Source organism: Accipiter gentilis, chromosome 5 (genome assembly GCF_929443795.1).
Source record: "Accipiter gentilis chromosome 5, bAccGen1.1, whole genome shotgun sequence".
NCBI classification, from domain to species: domain Eukaryota; kingdom Metazoa; phylum Chordata; class Aves; order Accipitriformes; family Accipitridae; genus Astur; species Astur gentilis.
The window spans coordinates 27,287,661-27,303,804 of NC_064884.1; the positions used below are offsets into that span (position 1 = coordinate 27,287,661).

Consider the following 16,144-nt stretch of genomic DNA (forward strand, 5'->3'; position numbering starts at 1 on the left):
TTTTTTCTCCCAACTCTTGCAAACACTTGAGGCCAAATCCTGGAGCTAAAAGCCATCAGGATCACTCTCCTGTGCTTTCAGTGTTGTATGTATGCACTGAGAATGAGGAGGAAACTGCTGGGATAAAATGCAGTTGGTAGATGGTATGGAAGAAGAGAAGCAACAGGTATGTATGTGGGTAGAAACTCACAGAGTAATAGGAGATGCAAGTATGTGAGTGCCTTTTTAGATGCAAGAATTAAAAGGGTCAAAACAAGGAAGGTGTAATAGAGTGGGACTGATTTTCCCAGAAGGCTGTGTAATTATTCATGAGGGATTATGCTGTAAGAATCAATCATGACTATGTAGGAAGATTTTGTCTGTAGGATGCTTGTCTCCCTGCTTGCTGAAGTTGGAAGGTATGAGGCAACAATTATATAATTAAAGATGTGACCATAATGATTATGCAAAATGGAACCAGTTAAAGTTGCAAGGCCATGTCAACCATTATTATTATGTAATTGAATATTTGAATGTATAAGAAAATTTCAACAATTAAAGGCATTCTAAGGGCCTACTTGAAGAAAAAGAAGTTGGTTTCATGCAGGTAATTACTAAAATGGAAACAGAATCCAACAAGACCAAGAAAGAAAAAAAAAACATTAACAGGTATATAAATTGCATTAATTTTAAAAGTCATCCTAACAACAAACAAAACTCATAATAGAAACTATATTTCTACAGACTTAAGTCAATGGAAACTAAAAAAAGTAAACCAGGTGAGTATAACTCTTTATCTTAGGATAAGGTTTTGTTATAGGTTAGCATTTTCACAGGCACATAACCGGCTTGGTTTGCAGAGATGGCCATTCGCTTAGGGCTTGGAATCTGAATGTTTGATGGATTCATCTTGCCTAATTTAGACACCTAATAAAAGACATTTTAAATTTAAGCTAGCTGTCTTAGGCTGGCTCTAGAATCAGTGAAGAGAAATGGCATCTTCAGAGACAAAGGAATTTCTCCTGTCTTGGATGCCAGTCTTACCATGAGATGACTTGTCCTTGAAAGATGCCTATTCTTCTCTACTGCTTGTAAAAGGAGCTTAAGGTAACTAAGACTGAATGATCTACTTTCAGGTGATTAAAGACATGAAATAAATCCCGTCAGTCTTGGTATCTAACACAAGGCATCCACATTTGAAAACTGTAGCTGTAATAGCTACTGGTAAGGCCATATCAAAACAAACTGTTGCAAATCACGCTCTGTATGCTGCAATGGTTAGCTCTCGAAAAGGCTGGAGCAAGCAGTGCAGACACAGACATACTTAACCCGTGTGCGGGCCATGTTGGCAGTAAGCAAATATTCAAACCCCACTTCTGGAGGGTGGTGCGCTGGAAGGACTCTGTGACCACAGTCTCCCACGGTCCGCCCAAGATGCTGTCTTTTCTCTCGGTTCACCTGTATTTCATCTCTGGCTGGAGTAAGTCCCTCTGTCTTTAGGTGCTTCTTGGGATTCGTCTACAAACAGGGGTTGGTTTGTTTGTAACATTTCCCTTTCCAGCCTCTGGACATGTTGTTTAATTGCCCATTTCAAATTCTTAAGCTATCCAGCTCAGATTCCAGAAGGCCTAGACTGAATTCGGAGGAAGGGCATGAGAAACAAGAAATGTGCCGACAGGATTTTTTTTAACCTTCTTCCAAAAAAGCCTTCTTAATCTCCTTGCTTGAGACCATACAGCAGTCTGGGTAGGTACCCTCTCCCACCCAATTCCTTCTTCATCTTTGTCCTTGGTGCCAGAATCAACCAGTTTCTGACAAGGTGGCTACATCATTAAGCAGCGGAGTGCTGGCAGGCAGACAAGAAAAGCTGGTTAGGCAAGAGAGGGGATGAGGATGTAGCGAGTCCTGAAAGGTGTCTGTGAGAGGGATTCCTGCTTTCCTGGTACCTGTTTGCATCTGGGCTCTTTACTTGTGCTCCACTCCAATGAACAGGGCGACGGGCGAGTGCGCTCACCCTTCTGGGAGCATCAGCACATGCAGCAGGGCCAGGAGGAGGCTGTGGCGAAGAGGTTCGTGTGGCTGTGACGGGGAGAGATGGCACCGGTCAGAAGCATGATCTCAGGGGTATCTTCTGGAATGCGTCCTGGTACCTTCCAGTGTAGCTCCACTCTGCTTTCTGCTCCTGGCCTAGAAGCTGGGATCTGCAACCAACTGCTGAATTTCCGACCTCATTTGTGAGCTGGAAACAGCTGTCAGCCCCTCTGTTGGGCTCCTGATCCCAAATAGCATGACAAACTAGCAGGTTTCTGTTGGATGCAGAAAGAGAGTTGTGACCCCTACCTTGGGAATTGCCATCAGTTCAGAAATTGCTGCTGTTTTCAATCAGTTTATGAGGAATCTAGAAAAGATCTCCCCTCCCCTGCAGTTCTGTTGAAAACAAAACCTCTTTTGGAACATGAAGCAGAAAAGACCAATTCAAGGTAAGGCTAAGAGCTTGTGGGTGTTCAGGCCACAGTGCTGAGTGGTAGTTTACTTGTACAAAAATTCACCTTTTGTTATTGCACCTCTGCTTGGATATGGCTGACCACATCGATGGTTTCACTGTTTTACTTTGTAATTACAGATTCACCTCATTTTTTAAAAGCACTATGTGTCCAGGTAGGCCATCTTTTATGCAATGTCATAACAAATAGATACAATTAATTATGAGTCTTTAAATATATGTATGTGAATTGCAATGATTTTTGAAACATGAAACTTCAACACTTTAAAATTATTTTGCTGAATGAGATGACTCATTATGCCTGGGAAAAAAAGATCCTGTAATTTTGTTGTATTTTCCTTTCATTAGGAAAATATTATGCTTCAAGCAGATGAAGGACAGCAAAATTTGCAGCCCCATTATTACTGGAGAGTGGTAGCAAAGAGAAGTGCATTACATTTACCTACAGATATGCGAGTGTGTTTTAGCACCCACTTTTTGTTTCTTTAAAAAAAAAAAAAGTATCAATTTAGAGGACAAAGTAGAGCTGTGGTTTGTGGAAGACAAGCCTGGACACACCAGTGTCTTCAATCCACTGCTTCCATGTCTGTGTCCCCTGTTTGCTCTGCAGATTGACCTTGGACAGACAGCTCCGCTGGTTCACTCACACATTCTGCAGTTTTTGGTGGACTTTTTGTAGGTACTGGCATATTCCCAAGAGGAGCGGGCATGTTTTGTGTGGGTGCTGGCACGTTTTCCGGGGTTGCTGGCAAGCTTTCAATGGGTTTTGGCATATTCCCAGTGGGTACTGGCACGCTCTCGGGATGTATTGGCGAATTTTCTGTGGGTGTTGGCTCCCTTTCTGGGAGTGCGGCCATGGTTTTGGTGGGCTTTGGCACGTTCTCGGTGGGTGTTGTTGTATTTTCAGTGGGCACTGGCGTGGTCCCAGTGGGTGCTGGCGTGTGTTCACTGGGTGTTGGTGTGCTTGTGCTGGGCTGCTCACAGTGATTCCCGGCCTCTGACCGTGGGGTGAGAGGGGAGGGGAGCTCTGGCACCGGGACGGCACTACATGTTTGAGCGTCACAGGTCTCTGGATTGCTGCTGTTGCTTGGGAGGGACTCCTCTGCCTTGTGGGATACCCTGAAAGCTTCAGCCAGCTCCTTCAGCATCCTCTCATCAGTAGCGCGCAGGTCAATGCTCGACTGCTCAGAGGAGGAAGGGCTGGTATCAGCGTCATCTTCTTCTTCTAAGATGCCATTTCCATTCACCTCTTCAGGGAATTGTGCTTGCTTTATTTTTTTGTACAATTCATTCCTCTCTTCCTGCAGAGCCCGGCAAAGGTTCTCTAGCCTCTGGATTTTCAGCACGAAGCACTCATATTCCTTGGACCTCATGGCTTTCTGTGATCAAAGACATCAGACGAAGGTGCCAAGTGAGTTTGGGTGCATGCAATTCATTGGTGGAACTGGCAATTTGGAAAAAATTTGAGATCTAGGCAGCACTCACAGGACTCTGCCAGGTAGCTGGCTTTAACCAACTGTTCTACAACAAATATGGTCCTTTGTACAGAAGCTTTGAGAGGAAATTCACCCCTGTTACTGCAGTGTATTAGCATTCTCCATACAGATACAGATCAATTTCACTCAAAAATATTTGCAGGATTAGCTGTTGATGATCTGTAGAGATGGAAGAACATAGTCGATGTGTGTACAGAAGTCTGCCTGGACTTCTGGTGGGTGTGAATTTGGGGGAAAACAAGCTGTATTCTAATTTTTGCTTATTTTGCTTCTAAGTTCTGCGAGACCAGCCTGAATTGGAACATTTTCTTGCTTCTACACCCAGAGAGGAAACAAGAGATACAGAAACCCATAGAAATGCCAATAGCACAGAGCTACAAAGCTAACCAGAAAGACCTGGTCCGAGTTCAGTGTAACTTTGGGGTGAAATTTCAGGCAGCCGCTTATCTTATTTGAACGCGTTCCAACACGCTTATGAGTTTCCTCTGCAATGCCCCTGTGACAGCATATTTAAAACTATGGTGAGCCACAGTACTTGCTTTTGGCTCTTAGAGTTTGCCTACACAGGAAGTTAATGAAAGGCGTGAATTTAAAGTTCATTAGCTAGAGCACATTAATTCCCTGGGTGGAGGCTCTTATGCAGAAAGAAAGTAGCATGAAGTGAACTAATGCCAATTTGCTTCTGTGTGAGAGCATTAACAATCACACATTTTTAGAGCACTTAAAATTCACAGTTACATAATTCAGTTTCTCGTGGATGTAATGAATGTCTCTGCACAATCTAAAAGCCCCAGCAGTCGGGATTGTATTTTTTCTTTAAAGATATCTAATTATCAAGGTAGTTTGAAAAAAGGACCCTTAGATTCAAGAACAAATTTTTCATTGACTTCTGGCAGTTTCAGGTCATCTCATCTCCTAGTTAAAGCTTTATGTGGGGAAAGAGGTGCATCCTGAGAAGAAAGGTTGCTCACCTCTTCAATCATGTCCAGTAACGCTCTGTTACAGTTCTCAAACCTGGATTTCCATGTAGCAGTATCCTTTTCCAACTTCTTCATTTTCTTTGTCATCTATAGAAGCAGGAGGAAAAGCTGAATCACAACAGGAATTCCATGCTGCAGATGAAATTAGGGCAGCCCTTTTATTCAGGTCTTTGGCTGTCCTCATAACTCTGCTACCAGCAGCTGTAGTGGCTGTGCTAAGTAATAATTTATGTTAAGAGATGGATTTAGTTTTAAGTAGCTGCCACATAACTTTCAGCCTCCAGCCTGTAGTCCTAAAGTAGAACCAGTTGATTATGTGGTTAAAAGTATAGCCATCTCCCAGAGTACAAACTGTCACAAAAACAAAAGGCAAAGAAAAGGTGGCATTATTCTGTTTGTCCCTTTACCAGACCACAGCGTTAGATTGCTGGGAAATTAAAGAAGGGCTTGTATCTTCTGAGCCGGCACTGCCAAGGAAGTTCCCTCTGGATTAGTCACCTCTACACTACCTCCAAAACACACCACTAGCTAAATAGCACCGTCTTTCCCTTTGGTTTTCTGCAGACTGAACTCTCTGTGAAGATCATTAGAAGTTGCCTGCATCAGGGCACCAGGATTTTGGGCCTTGGTGGCAGAGCAGAACATCGTTTATTATGAAAGTGGGTACAACATGTGGGTGTGTTTGGTTTTTGACTCCCATTCATTAAAGGAAATAAGTACACCAGCTGCAAAGAAACAGTCACTTGGGCTTAATGGTGGGATGGTGTTGGTGGGCTTCAGCTCTGCCTACGCGCTCCGGTGGGAAGATGTGTAGCCTGTGTCAACCTTTCTGTAGCACTGACAGTCACCCATGAGGCTCTGGGCACTCCTGGAGACACAGGCTGACAAATCCTGCTCCAGACTCCCCCTTTGGTATCTCTGAGGGGTTTATCTCCGGCCTCCACATTAGGCATATTCACTATTAGGTAAAATGTTTATTCTTGCAGGCAATTTCAGTTTTAGCTGAGAGTGTGAAATGTTCAGCTTGCAGTGCTGAAGTCTAAGCTGCTGTCAGCAGTGGCCGAGTGTGCCCCAGATCTTATTTGGATGTTGATGAGATTGTTCTCCAAAATGTGCAGAAATGGTCCCATCCCAGATAAAATTATTGCAGTGAGAAATATAAAAATCTAAAAGGGAAGTCTCAAGCACTGAGTTCAGGTATGAGCTGCTACTCACTTTTTCCATCTCCTGTTTGAACGTGGCAAACACTTCATTGCTTTTGGTCAATGTTTTCTGAAATTCTTCAAACCTTTCGGAGTAGAGAGTGATCTGCAGTAACAGAGAAAAAAGCCCACAGTAATTTCAGAATCTCGGGGATGGTGAACTTCTACTTTGGTAGAAGATAATAAAATAAGTACTGTGTCTGGATACGGAAATTAGCTTCTGTTTTGAGACCATGAAGCACAAACCTTAGGGAACTGAAACTCTCTGCATCTTTTTAAGACTGCAAACTTTTATGATTCTTCTGTTGCAGAAAGGTAAACTGAGGAAGACTAGAAAGACCCAGGCCGGTGATTTTAAAAAGACCTGGGAATTATAGGTGCCCTATTATCCTGAATGTTGCAGCTATGGTGTCTCTACACAGGGTGGCCAGAAGCAAAAGAATTCCCTAGGAGTGGAGAGTTGTGAAAACATTTCCCTTGGTAACTCTGTGGAGACTTCAAGAGGGCAGCATTAAAGTCTGCGAAGTTTTCCAGTCCCTGCCTTTCCTCACAAGCCCTGTATGCTTCTTTTTTTTTTGTACAATTATGGCTGACATCTACAGGAAAGGACTCCTAGGATGACCTACAGAATGGAAAACGATAATGTGACCCCTGGGCCATGTCCATGGGCAGGGACTAACCTGTGCTGGTCCGACCACTGATGCTGCGCAGGACCAGGCAGTGGGATCAACTCAAGGCGAGAGCCAGCGTGGTCAGAGCTGTGCCTGAGCTTTAAGCCTTGCTTCACCACGCAGACATTGCCCAACTCCACCTTCAACCTGAGGGAGTAAGCTCTGGCAGGCTTTAGCAGAGGAGCTCAGTACAGCCTGGCTGCCCAGCTGGTTACTTGCCTTCTTGATTACCGAACAAGCCAGGCTGGGAGCTGGGTCCTACCCCGGCTATGCTGCTTCTGATGTCTGAGCGAGCTGGGGTGGGGAGAGGCATCCCCACATCACGCTGCAGCCACAGTTTCCCCTCTTCCATCTTTCCAGTCCCCACGCGGTGGCTCAGGCTGTTGCCAGGAGCTGCACCAGGCAGCACTTGTGCTTCACTGGACTGCACCGTTGAAGAGGAGCATTTCTGGTCCCTTCCTATGTTGTCTGGCTTGCAGGGTAGCCCCAGCACTGAGCGAAGCCCACTCTTCATCTCACACCGCTGTGACCCTGCACTGGATTCCTTCAAGCTGCATCCCTACACCGTGGCTTGAGCGAGCTGAGAGGGCACCTTGTCAGCTCTGTTTTGTAGCCTGCGTGTGGACTGCAGCTGCGGGCAAAGCAAGCAAAGGCGGAGAAAATAAACCCCTGCCAGCCTTTTCTGCCAGTTTCACTTCACTTTGTGAAGCAGAGCAGAAAAAAGATCTGTTGCGATGTGCCAGCATTTAGGACTGTTGGGGCTCCATATTTTGCTATCAGTTTACACCTGGTAGCCACCTGAAAGTTCACCTGTGGCTGTATTTTGTCAGTAAACCATATTTTTATATCTAAAATCTGTGGATTTTTTTTTTTTTTTAAAGAAGTTCTAAAGATCTGAGGTTAGTTTTCCCATAAGATTTTCTTGTTTTCTGCTTTTTCCATTTTCTTCTGTGTAGGAAAATCACTTTCAAAGCTCCAAAATCATGCAGAACACTATATAAAGCATGGTTATCTGCTCTTTGCAAAAGAAGACCAGCTCCAACTCATCCACTTCCTTCTGGTGCCAGAGCACCCTCAGCAGTGTTTAGGTGATCAGACATTTAATCTGTCCAGCCTGACAGCTCTCGTTAGAAAAAGAGTCACTGGTGTAATATGCAGTGGCTGAGGCAGGGTGGGCGCAGAGCAACGGGATGTTCAAGAACAGCCTGCAGTATTCAGGCATCTGGCTGGAGGCTAGCTTCCCTCTCCGCACTGGCGGAGAGCTGACTAAATGATTAGCTAGGAACTTTTATTTTGTGTGGTGCCAGCAAACTCACCCCCTCCCCTGATACTACTCTTCAGTTACTGAGGAAAAGACAATTCAGAAAATGTCGCTAATAGTGCGCTGGGTTTAATTCTGATTTTGAAATCAGATATGGTTATATTATGTTTCATGTTCATTCTGGCTAATTGATATTATGCCCCTTGTCACGGCCATAACTGCAGTGTACTGTGGATGTGCCCCGGCTAAGTTTAAACTAGGTAGTTACGGTCTCAGTGGCTGTGAATACGGCACTGGCTGCAGCCCTTCCCTGCTGAGCTGGGTGAAGGCCTGGGAGGTTAATCCATGCAGAGCTCTGCGGTGCCAATATCGGAGCTAGCTGACATGGAGCTCGTGTGTGTGTGTATTTATACTAGGCTGTAGCCAGAGCTGTGACCTATGCATAAACAGAAACTCACAGAGGTTTGTTTCAGCAGCCCGAGTGCCACAGTGTAAGCGGGACAATGATACCAACTGACTCATTGGGAATAGACATCATGGCTCTAAGGAGAAATGCCTGAGCATCCCAAAGCCAGGCAAGAGAGCAGGGATGGAAGCCAGCAAACTGGGGGTCCTAGCCCAGAGCCATTGTCTTAAAAAAACTCACTTCAATTCTCTGTCTCTGCTTTTCCCTTCCAACATTTGCCTATTGTTTAATTAGATTAAAAACCCTTCAGGTCCGAACAGGGCAAGCTCTGATCTCAGCTGGGGCCCTAGGCAGTACCATAGCACCAAGCATAGCTCCTGCAATTTAAGTTGTTGGGGATCGAGTGCGCCCTCAGCAAGTTTGCCGACAACATGAAGCTGTGTGGTGCAGTCAACACGCTGGAGGGAAGGGATGCCATCCAGAGGGACCTGGACAGGCTTGAGAGGTGGGCCCATGCACACCTTGTGAAGTTCAACAAGGCCAAGTGCAAGGTCCTGCACATGGCTTGGGGCAATCCCAAGGACAAATACAGGCTGGGCGATGAGTGGACTGAGAGCAGTCCTGAGGAGAAGGACTTGGGGATATTAGTGGATGAAAGACTGAATATGAGCCAGCAATGTGTGCTTGCAACCCAGAAAGCCAACCGTATCCTGGGCTGCATCAAGAGAAGCGTGACCAGCAGGTCGAGGGAGGTGATTCTGCCCCTCTACTCTGCTCTCATGAGACCCCACCTGGAGCACTGCATTCAGCTCTGGGGATCCCATCATAAGAAGGACATGGACCTGTTGGAGCAAGTCCAGAGGAGGGCCATGAAGATGATCAGAGGGCTGGAGCACCTCTCCTATGAAGAGTTGAGGTTGTTCAGCCTGGAGAGGAGAAGGCTCTGGGAACACCTTACAGCAGCCTTCCAGTACCTAAAGGGGGCCTACAAGAAAGCTGGAGAGGGACTTTATACAAGGGCATGTAGTAATAGGACAAGGGATAATGGCTTTAAATGGAAAGAGGGTAGATTTCGATTAGATGTAAGGAAGAAGTTCTTTACTGTGAGGGTGGTGAGGCACTGGAAGAGGTTGCCCACAGAGGTTGTGGATGCCCCTTCCCTGGAAGTGTTCAAGGCCAGGTTGGATGGGGCTTTCAGCAACCTGGTCTAGTGGAAGCTGGCCCTGCCCATGGCAGGGGAGTTGGAACTAGATGATATTTAGGGCCCATTCCAAACCACTCTATGATTCTACAAAATTTGAATAATAACTGAATGTTTCCATAGTGCCTGGGAACAGGCTGTGAGAGCTGTCTCTCACTAGGAGCATGCACTTGTGCTCCTCAGTCAGGGAGATGAGGACCCTCTTGCTGCCACCCACCCAGTGCCCCTGACAGCGTGGGCAGGGAGAGGGGAGGCAGCGCTGCTGCCAGGTGAGAACTTGGAAGTGCAAGGCTTTGGGAAGTGGGGGCATCTCAGCATTGCCATGCCGCGAGGGTGCTACAGCAAGGATACCCCTTCGGCCCTGTCACGTTCTTCTCAATTGCCATAGTGCAGTGATTGCACTACACCGGCTACTGAAAATTAAAGGCCTCAGCTGACTTTCGTCTTCTCGCTTTGTTTCAAAGCACAAAGCTAAAAAAGTCCACCTAAGCAATATGCCTGGGGAGGATGTGCAGTGTCCTGGGAAGCACCACTGTGGTTTGGGTGTATTCCCTCAGGTGGTGCCCGATCCCTGTCACCATATGAAGGGCTGGATTTGGCCATCTCAGACACACTGTGCTGCCCAGAGAAAGGGTGACATGAAGCTGATTCCTGATTCCCCTTCTGGCTCAAGGAAGCAGTGGGTGTTCATCACCTCCTCTAAAATGGAGTGGTATCTCACCCACTATAGCAGGCAGTGAGGGCTATATTATGGCTTCTCCTTATCTCATTGACCAATGTCTTCTTATAATTTCCATGCAGGTGTTCCTCTGTTAATATCTATTTGTTCTTTTGTGCTGTTTGCATCAAAGGCCTCTTTATGCTCTTTCTGTTCTGCACTTGCACAACACCTTGCACGATGCCATCTGGTCCATGAGGGAGGCCCTTCAGTGCTACCATACTGGAAATAATAATAATAACAATAACAATAATAATAATAGTAATAATAATGTCATTATTCCCAGTAATTCCAAATGGAGGCTGCTGTGTAAGTGACAGAGCTCTCACACTTGAGCAGAACATCTAATGGCGTGTTTCATTCCAGCAAGTGGATCGCTTAATTTTTGTCTACACAAGTCTGCAAGGGGCACATGTATTATCAATGCCTTTACAGACTTGTTTGACTGGATTTTTCTAAAAACAATTTTACCATTTCAAATGTATGCTTAATATATTCTAGCTTTTATCAATACCTTCAGTTTCATTAAACTGGCTACAGAGGTCTGCCTGCATACAAAACTCTTTCTGGCTGAACATAAAAGTTTAATTAAAACCACCCTGAGAAAATTGGGAGCAGGTTTGCAGTCAGGATAGACTCAGCTGGAGGCCTTTGAGGTTTGATTGCAGAACCTGTCAAACTGGTATCAGCAGCAGTTTATGTGATATTCTTCAGTGCTCTACCAGCTTATCTTAGCCTTTGAAAAAACACATGAAGGACCAAACCCCTCTTAGCGTGTTTCTAGGTTATCAGTTTAACACTAGCCTTTCTTGACTGCTCAACAGGTAGGAATTAGACTATCTACAAAGGTGGAGCTGGAACAACTGTGACTAAGGGCTAGGAGGGGGCTTCCTAAAGGGTGAGGAGACGGGCAGCTGCAGAGGCGCTGAAGGACTGACACCCCTCTTCCCCGCAAAGCTCTGTTGGGGGGACCTTTCTCACAGACAGGTCAAAGAAGATAAACCTACATGGCTGTTTCAGTAAGTCTAGGAAAATATACTGATGCTGTCTCTTTTCAATGTGAAAGTCCAGCATGTCATCTAGTGTTCTCACTTGTATTCAAGGTCGACCGTTACTTGGCTCTCGAAGTGTAGTATATACTGCCTGTTTCTTGTTTTTACTGCCTTTCATTCCAGTGTGACTCTTAGTGTAACTTTGACAAGTAATTTTGTTTTATTGAATGTTTCAAATTCCAACTAAACACTGAAATCCTTGAGACCCCTTTGTATAAGCCCTTAGTAGGCAGAATTCCTGCTAAAGTTAATGAAAACGCTGCCTCCACACCCCAGTCCAGAAAAGCACATGCGCACATCAGCTCCAGTGTGGTAAACATGTTTCATGATACGTGTGTACTCCAGTGCTTTGCTGGATTAGAAACCTGCTTGAAGGGTAGTTATAGTGAATAATCAAGCCAAGGCACACACATTGTAGTGTGGCTGAGTACTGTAAACACTCATAAATTATAGCACCATAGAATGATTTGGGTCAAAAGGGGCCTTTAAAGATCATTTAGTCTAACCCCCCTGCCATGGGCAGGGACATCTTTCACTAGATGAGGTCGCTCAAAGCCCCATCCAACCTGACCTTGAACACTTCCAGGGATGGGGCATCCACAGCTTCTCTGGGCAACCTCTTGCAGTGCCTCACCACCCTCACAGTAAAGAATTTCTTCCTTATATCTAATCTAAATCTACCCTCTTTCAGTTTAAAGCCATTACCCCTTGTCCTATTACTACAGGCCCTGGTAAAAAAGTCTCTCACTATCTGTATTATAAGCCCCCTTTAAATATTGAAAGGCTGCAGTAAGGTGTCCCCAGAGCCTTCTCTTCTCCAGATGAAACAACTCACATACCACAGTATGATTTGCAGTATGGGCGTTACCTTACAGTTGTCTTGAAAATAACCTGTTTCCTTTGCAATAGTCTATGGGATGTAGAATGAGGCTAGAAGGAATACATAGCAAGTGGTTTGGATACTTTACCTGGAACATGCCTCATGGGCTAAAAACTGGGAAACAAAGGCACACCATGCAATCACCTCTCCTACTTCACCTGTGCCTGCAGGACAGTCTCTTGTTCCTTTAACATTTTGGCCTGGAGCTTCCATTCTGCAGCTTGGTTCAGGAGCTGTTTTGGGCAACAGAGAGAAAATTGTTAGGTCCCTAGTTTATCAGTTGGAAATCCTCATCCTCCAGCTACATATGCTTCTGCCACTGCTACCTTGATGAGGATTGATCTAACTTTCAGATGAATGTAGTTAGAGGAGTTAGGCAAGCGAGAGTATTTAGTGCTATCCTGAGATGTTGAACAGGGCATTTGGTTTCCAAAGGCATATTTGAATAGGAGTTCAAAACCTACTTGGAATGAAGTGTGCAGTACAGTGGACTCTAAAAAGTGTGGTATTTAACCACATCTTCATCAGACTTCTAGGGGGTGGATATGATACGTTCTGGCACTTTCCTTTTGGCACAGCTCTGGCCAAATTCCTGCTCTCCAATGAAAGGCAAACTCCCTTTTGCATTAATGACCAGGACTTGTCATATAGACATGGTCACAGTCAGACGTGCCTCAAAAAATCTGCGAGTTTTCAGAAAGGGAAAGCATAGTAAATGTCATACATTTACTGGTGTCTGTTATCTTTGGGCTCCATTTGCATTGACATGCCTTCAGTGGAGAATCCCAGCTAAGGGTGATAAATGTCTCACTTAGATCAAGCAGGCAGCCCAGGAAGAGCTCGACTGCAGTTGCGTCCCTGGCTGCTCGTGGGAAGATGTGATTCCCTACTTCAAGGTATTTGGCAAAATGACATTCTGATGTGCAGGCTGCAGATGGGAGAGTCAGTTGAGGCTGAATGAATTGTAGGAATGAGGTGTACAGAGGCTTTTCCAGACTGCAGTTCTGAATCAGCACTTCCAAAGTACGTAGTAATATTCTAGCAATTGGTTTAATCTGAAAGCAGGAAACATTTACTGAAGTGTTAAAGAAATGTGCCTATCGCCTACCAAACATTTATAAAGCATTTTACTGGCTAGGCCAAATGTGTTTTAGAAAAAGAATACTAATGATAGCTTGAGAAATGAGATATAAACAAGTTAGTTTACAGGACTTCCTTCTGTTGGATTAAATTGTACTGTTTAAAATAGCACAGTTGGGCTCTAAAAATATACTGAAAATAAAAGTACTGTGTAAGTCAATAGATCCCAATCTCATATTGGAGGTGAAAGGTGAGTACAACCACATGCAGAAAATGTATTTGAGCCCTAGTAAAAACTTTTATTCTACCCATTTTGTTGGAAATAACACATGTAAACTACTTGGATATCACCTGGCAAGAGCTGAGGATGTACCCTACAAATGCTGACTGAACAACATAATGAATTTCCTCCCTTTCTCTAGCTATTTGTGGCACAAAGACTATCTGAATTAGAATTGTTGCCCATATATATATATATATATATAAGGTCTAGAAAAATATTTCTTCCATCAATTTGGCCTTTTGATATGGACCCATTGAATTTTTACCATCTACAATTTCCTAGACAAGAATGTTTTACAGCTCAAGTATGCATTGTATGAAGAAATACCACATTCTGTTTGTTTTATACTTGCCTCTTAATATTTATTTTGAGAATTTAATTTGATGTTTGGTTCAATGGAGATAAGTCAAATTCTTGACTTGAGATCTTGTTGGCTAAAATTTCAGATAGGTTGTGTCACAGCAAGTAAAAAGAGATGGTATGAGTAGGCCTAGGTTAGATGAGCCTCAGTTCATGCATTTGTTTTCTTGGGAGAGAGTATGTTTTACACACACAAATATAATTAATTTTTTTTTAAGTTAGGATGAAATCTGGGTTTTTAAGTTTCACGTTTCTTTGATATCTAATGAAAAGTGCTTTGAAAACCTTCAGAGCTACCCAGTCTCTAGGCCAGCCATTACTTCCAAGAACTGGGCTTTTATCTGTACTGCTTAAACCTCAGCTAGGGTTACCTTCGTACCCAGTGTGCCTCGGACAATGAAAAGGTCCCACCTCCTGCACCATGTCTTCTGCCACAGCACAAGAGATGGACAGAAAAGGCAAAGAAAAGTTGCTTCTTTTGCCTGGTAATGAAATCCTTCTTCTCTCCTATTGACCCACATAGCTTCTGCAGCCAGTAAAAATCCAAGTGTTAACACACTCTTCTGTAATGGAAGCAAGCCACAGAGAGGCTTGCTCAAATTAGCATGTGCTCTTATGCAGCCTGAGGTCATCGGCAAACACCAAGCTGGGAGAAAACGAATCAGGAGAACTGATACATTTATTAATAGGCTATGAAGTGGTAACAAGGAGGCTGAAGTACGAAGAAATGAATAAATATTGCATGTGGTGTTTACAAAGCAGCACTTCAGTGAAGTGTGGTGATGTTATACTATATTATTAGAGCTGTGATAGCTGCTGGAGGCCCAGACAGTCACATCATGCTCAGGACTAAAACCAGCCAGTCCCCAAGAACATACATTCCCATTTAATGACATCGAGCTAGGGACTGGCTTAATGAAAATTAACCTTCCCTTTTTGCTGCCAGACTCTGCAAATTCCAATTATGGAGAAAGCTGATCAATACCTTCCAGTCATGTACTTGAAAGCCACGGAGGCTTTAAACTGCAGTTAATTTCACATCAAAGTTTGTATTACAAGCGCTAAAAATGTATGATATAGGGAGGAAGTCCTAGTAGTGCTGACCAGTTATTGGATGATAGTAAAATTGCATCCTTACGTAAAGTTGACCCTTTGGGAAGGCTACATAGTATGAACCATAGCTCTTTATATAGGGAATTACATTCTTAGTTGCATGTGTAAGCAATGAGATGACCTGCCTACTGAGATGTGATGTACAGAGGCTGCAGGAGGGGACATCTCTCCTTCTCTGAGGTAAAGAAGATTTATATAGGGGCAAAGATTTCTACGTGGAAGAACTGCGTAGGGAGACATCAAAGTGAGCCTTCAAGAAGTAATCAAATAGATAAAAGAATACAAACAAAAAATTCATTTAAAGACATTTTCAAAATCCTGCAGCAATTGTCATGCAGAGGGATATAAAATAATGGTATAGAAAGAATTGATATATAGTTCTGAAACGCTTTCCCTCAAATGACAGGATGCTGAAATGCCGTGAGGCTCTGACTTTGCACATTACTGAGCTGGAGAGAGATACAGCTAAAGGAGAGGACTCCATCAAAACCACCTTGATTTCTTACATACATATATATACATTACTCCCACAGACACTAGCACAATAGCTGGGCAGGTGGGACTAAGTGCTTAGCAATATGACTGAGGTGGGAGACAAGTGTAGGCCAGCACTCTGGGTGCTGGGCTACCTGTGATAAATCATGACATGCTAATTGTGCCTTGACTCATTGCATGGCTTTTGGCCAGTCACTTCAGTTCTTCAGCTAGATCTACCTTGCTCTGAGGTGACGTTGGCCATACATCACCAGCCTACCTCAAAGGCAGGGTTTTTAAGCTTTAGTTTGGACAGTGTGAAAAACATTCTTTGTACATGGTGCATATCATTATACACCCACTACTTAAAGGCTTTGTAGCTTGTTTTCGAACCTGTTATTTCATAGGTGCTAGTCATACACACAGCAAAGGCACAAAGAAAATCTCCCACTTCCAAATGTGGATGGTGATGACTTTCATTGCTT

The 16,144-nt window shown here is 44.1% G+C and overlaps 1 protein-coding gene across 1 annotated transcript in view; it reads right to left on the minus strand.

The window, feature by feature from the left end:
* Window positions 1-2,863: 2,863 nt before the first annotated feature.
* TXLNB (taxilin beta) overlaps window positions 2,864-16,144 on the minus strand; it is a 30,045-nt gene continuing 16,764 nt past the window's right edge. The window contains exons 6-9 of the mRNA XM_049801602.1: window positions 12,508-12,582; window positions 6,174-6,266; window positions 4,950-5,045; window positions 2,864-3,861 (exon numbers count right to left, since the gene is read on the minus strand). Coding sequence (XP_049657559.1) covers window positions 3,049-3,861; window positions 4,950-5,045; window positions 6,174-6,266; window positions 12,508-12,582 — 1,077 coding nt within the window. The 3' untranslated portion in view covers window positions 2,864-3,048. The remainder of the gene's footprint in view (window positions 3,862-4,949; window positions 5,046-6,173; window positions 6,267-12,507; window positions 12,583-16,144) is intronic.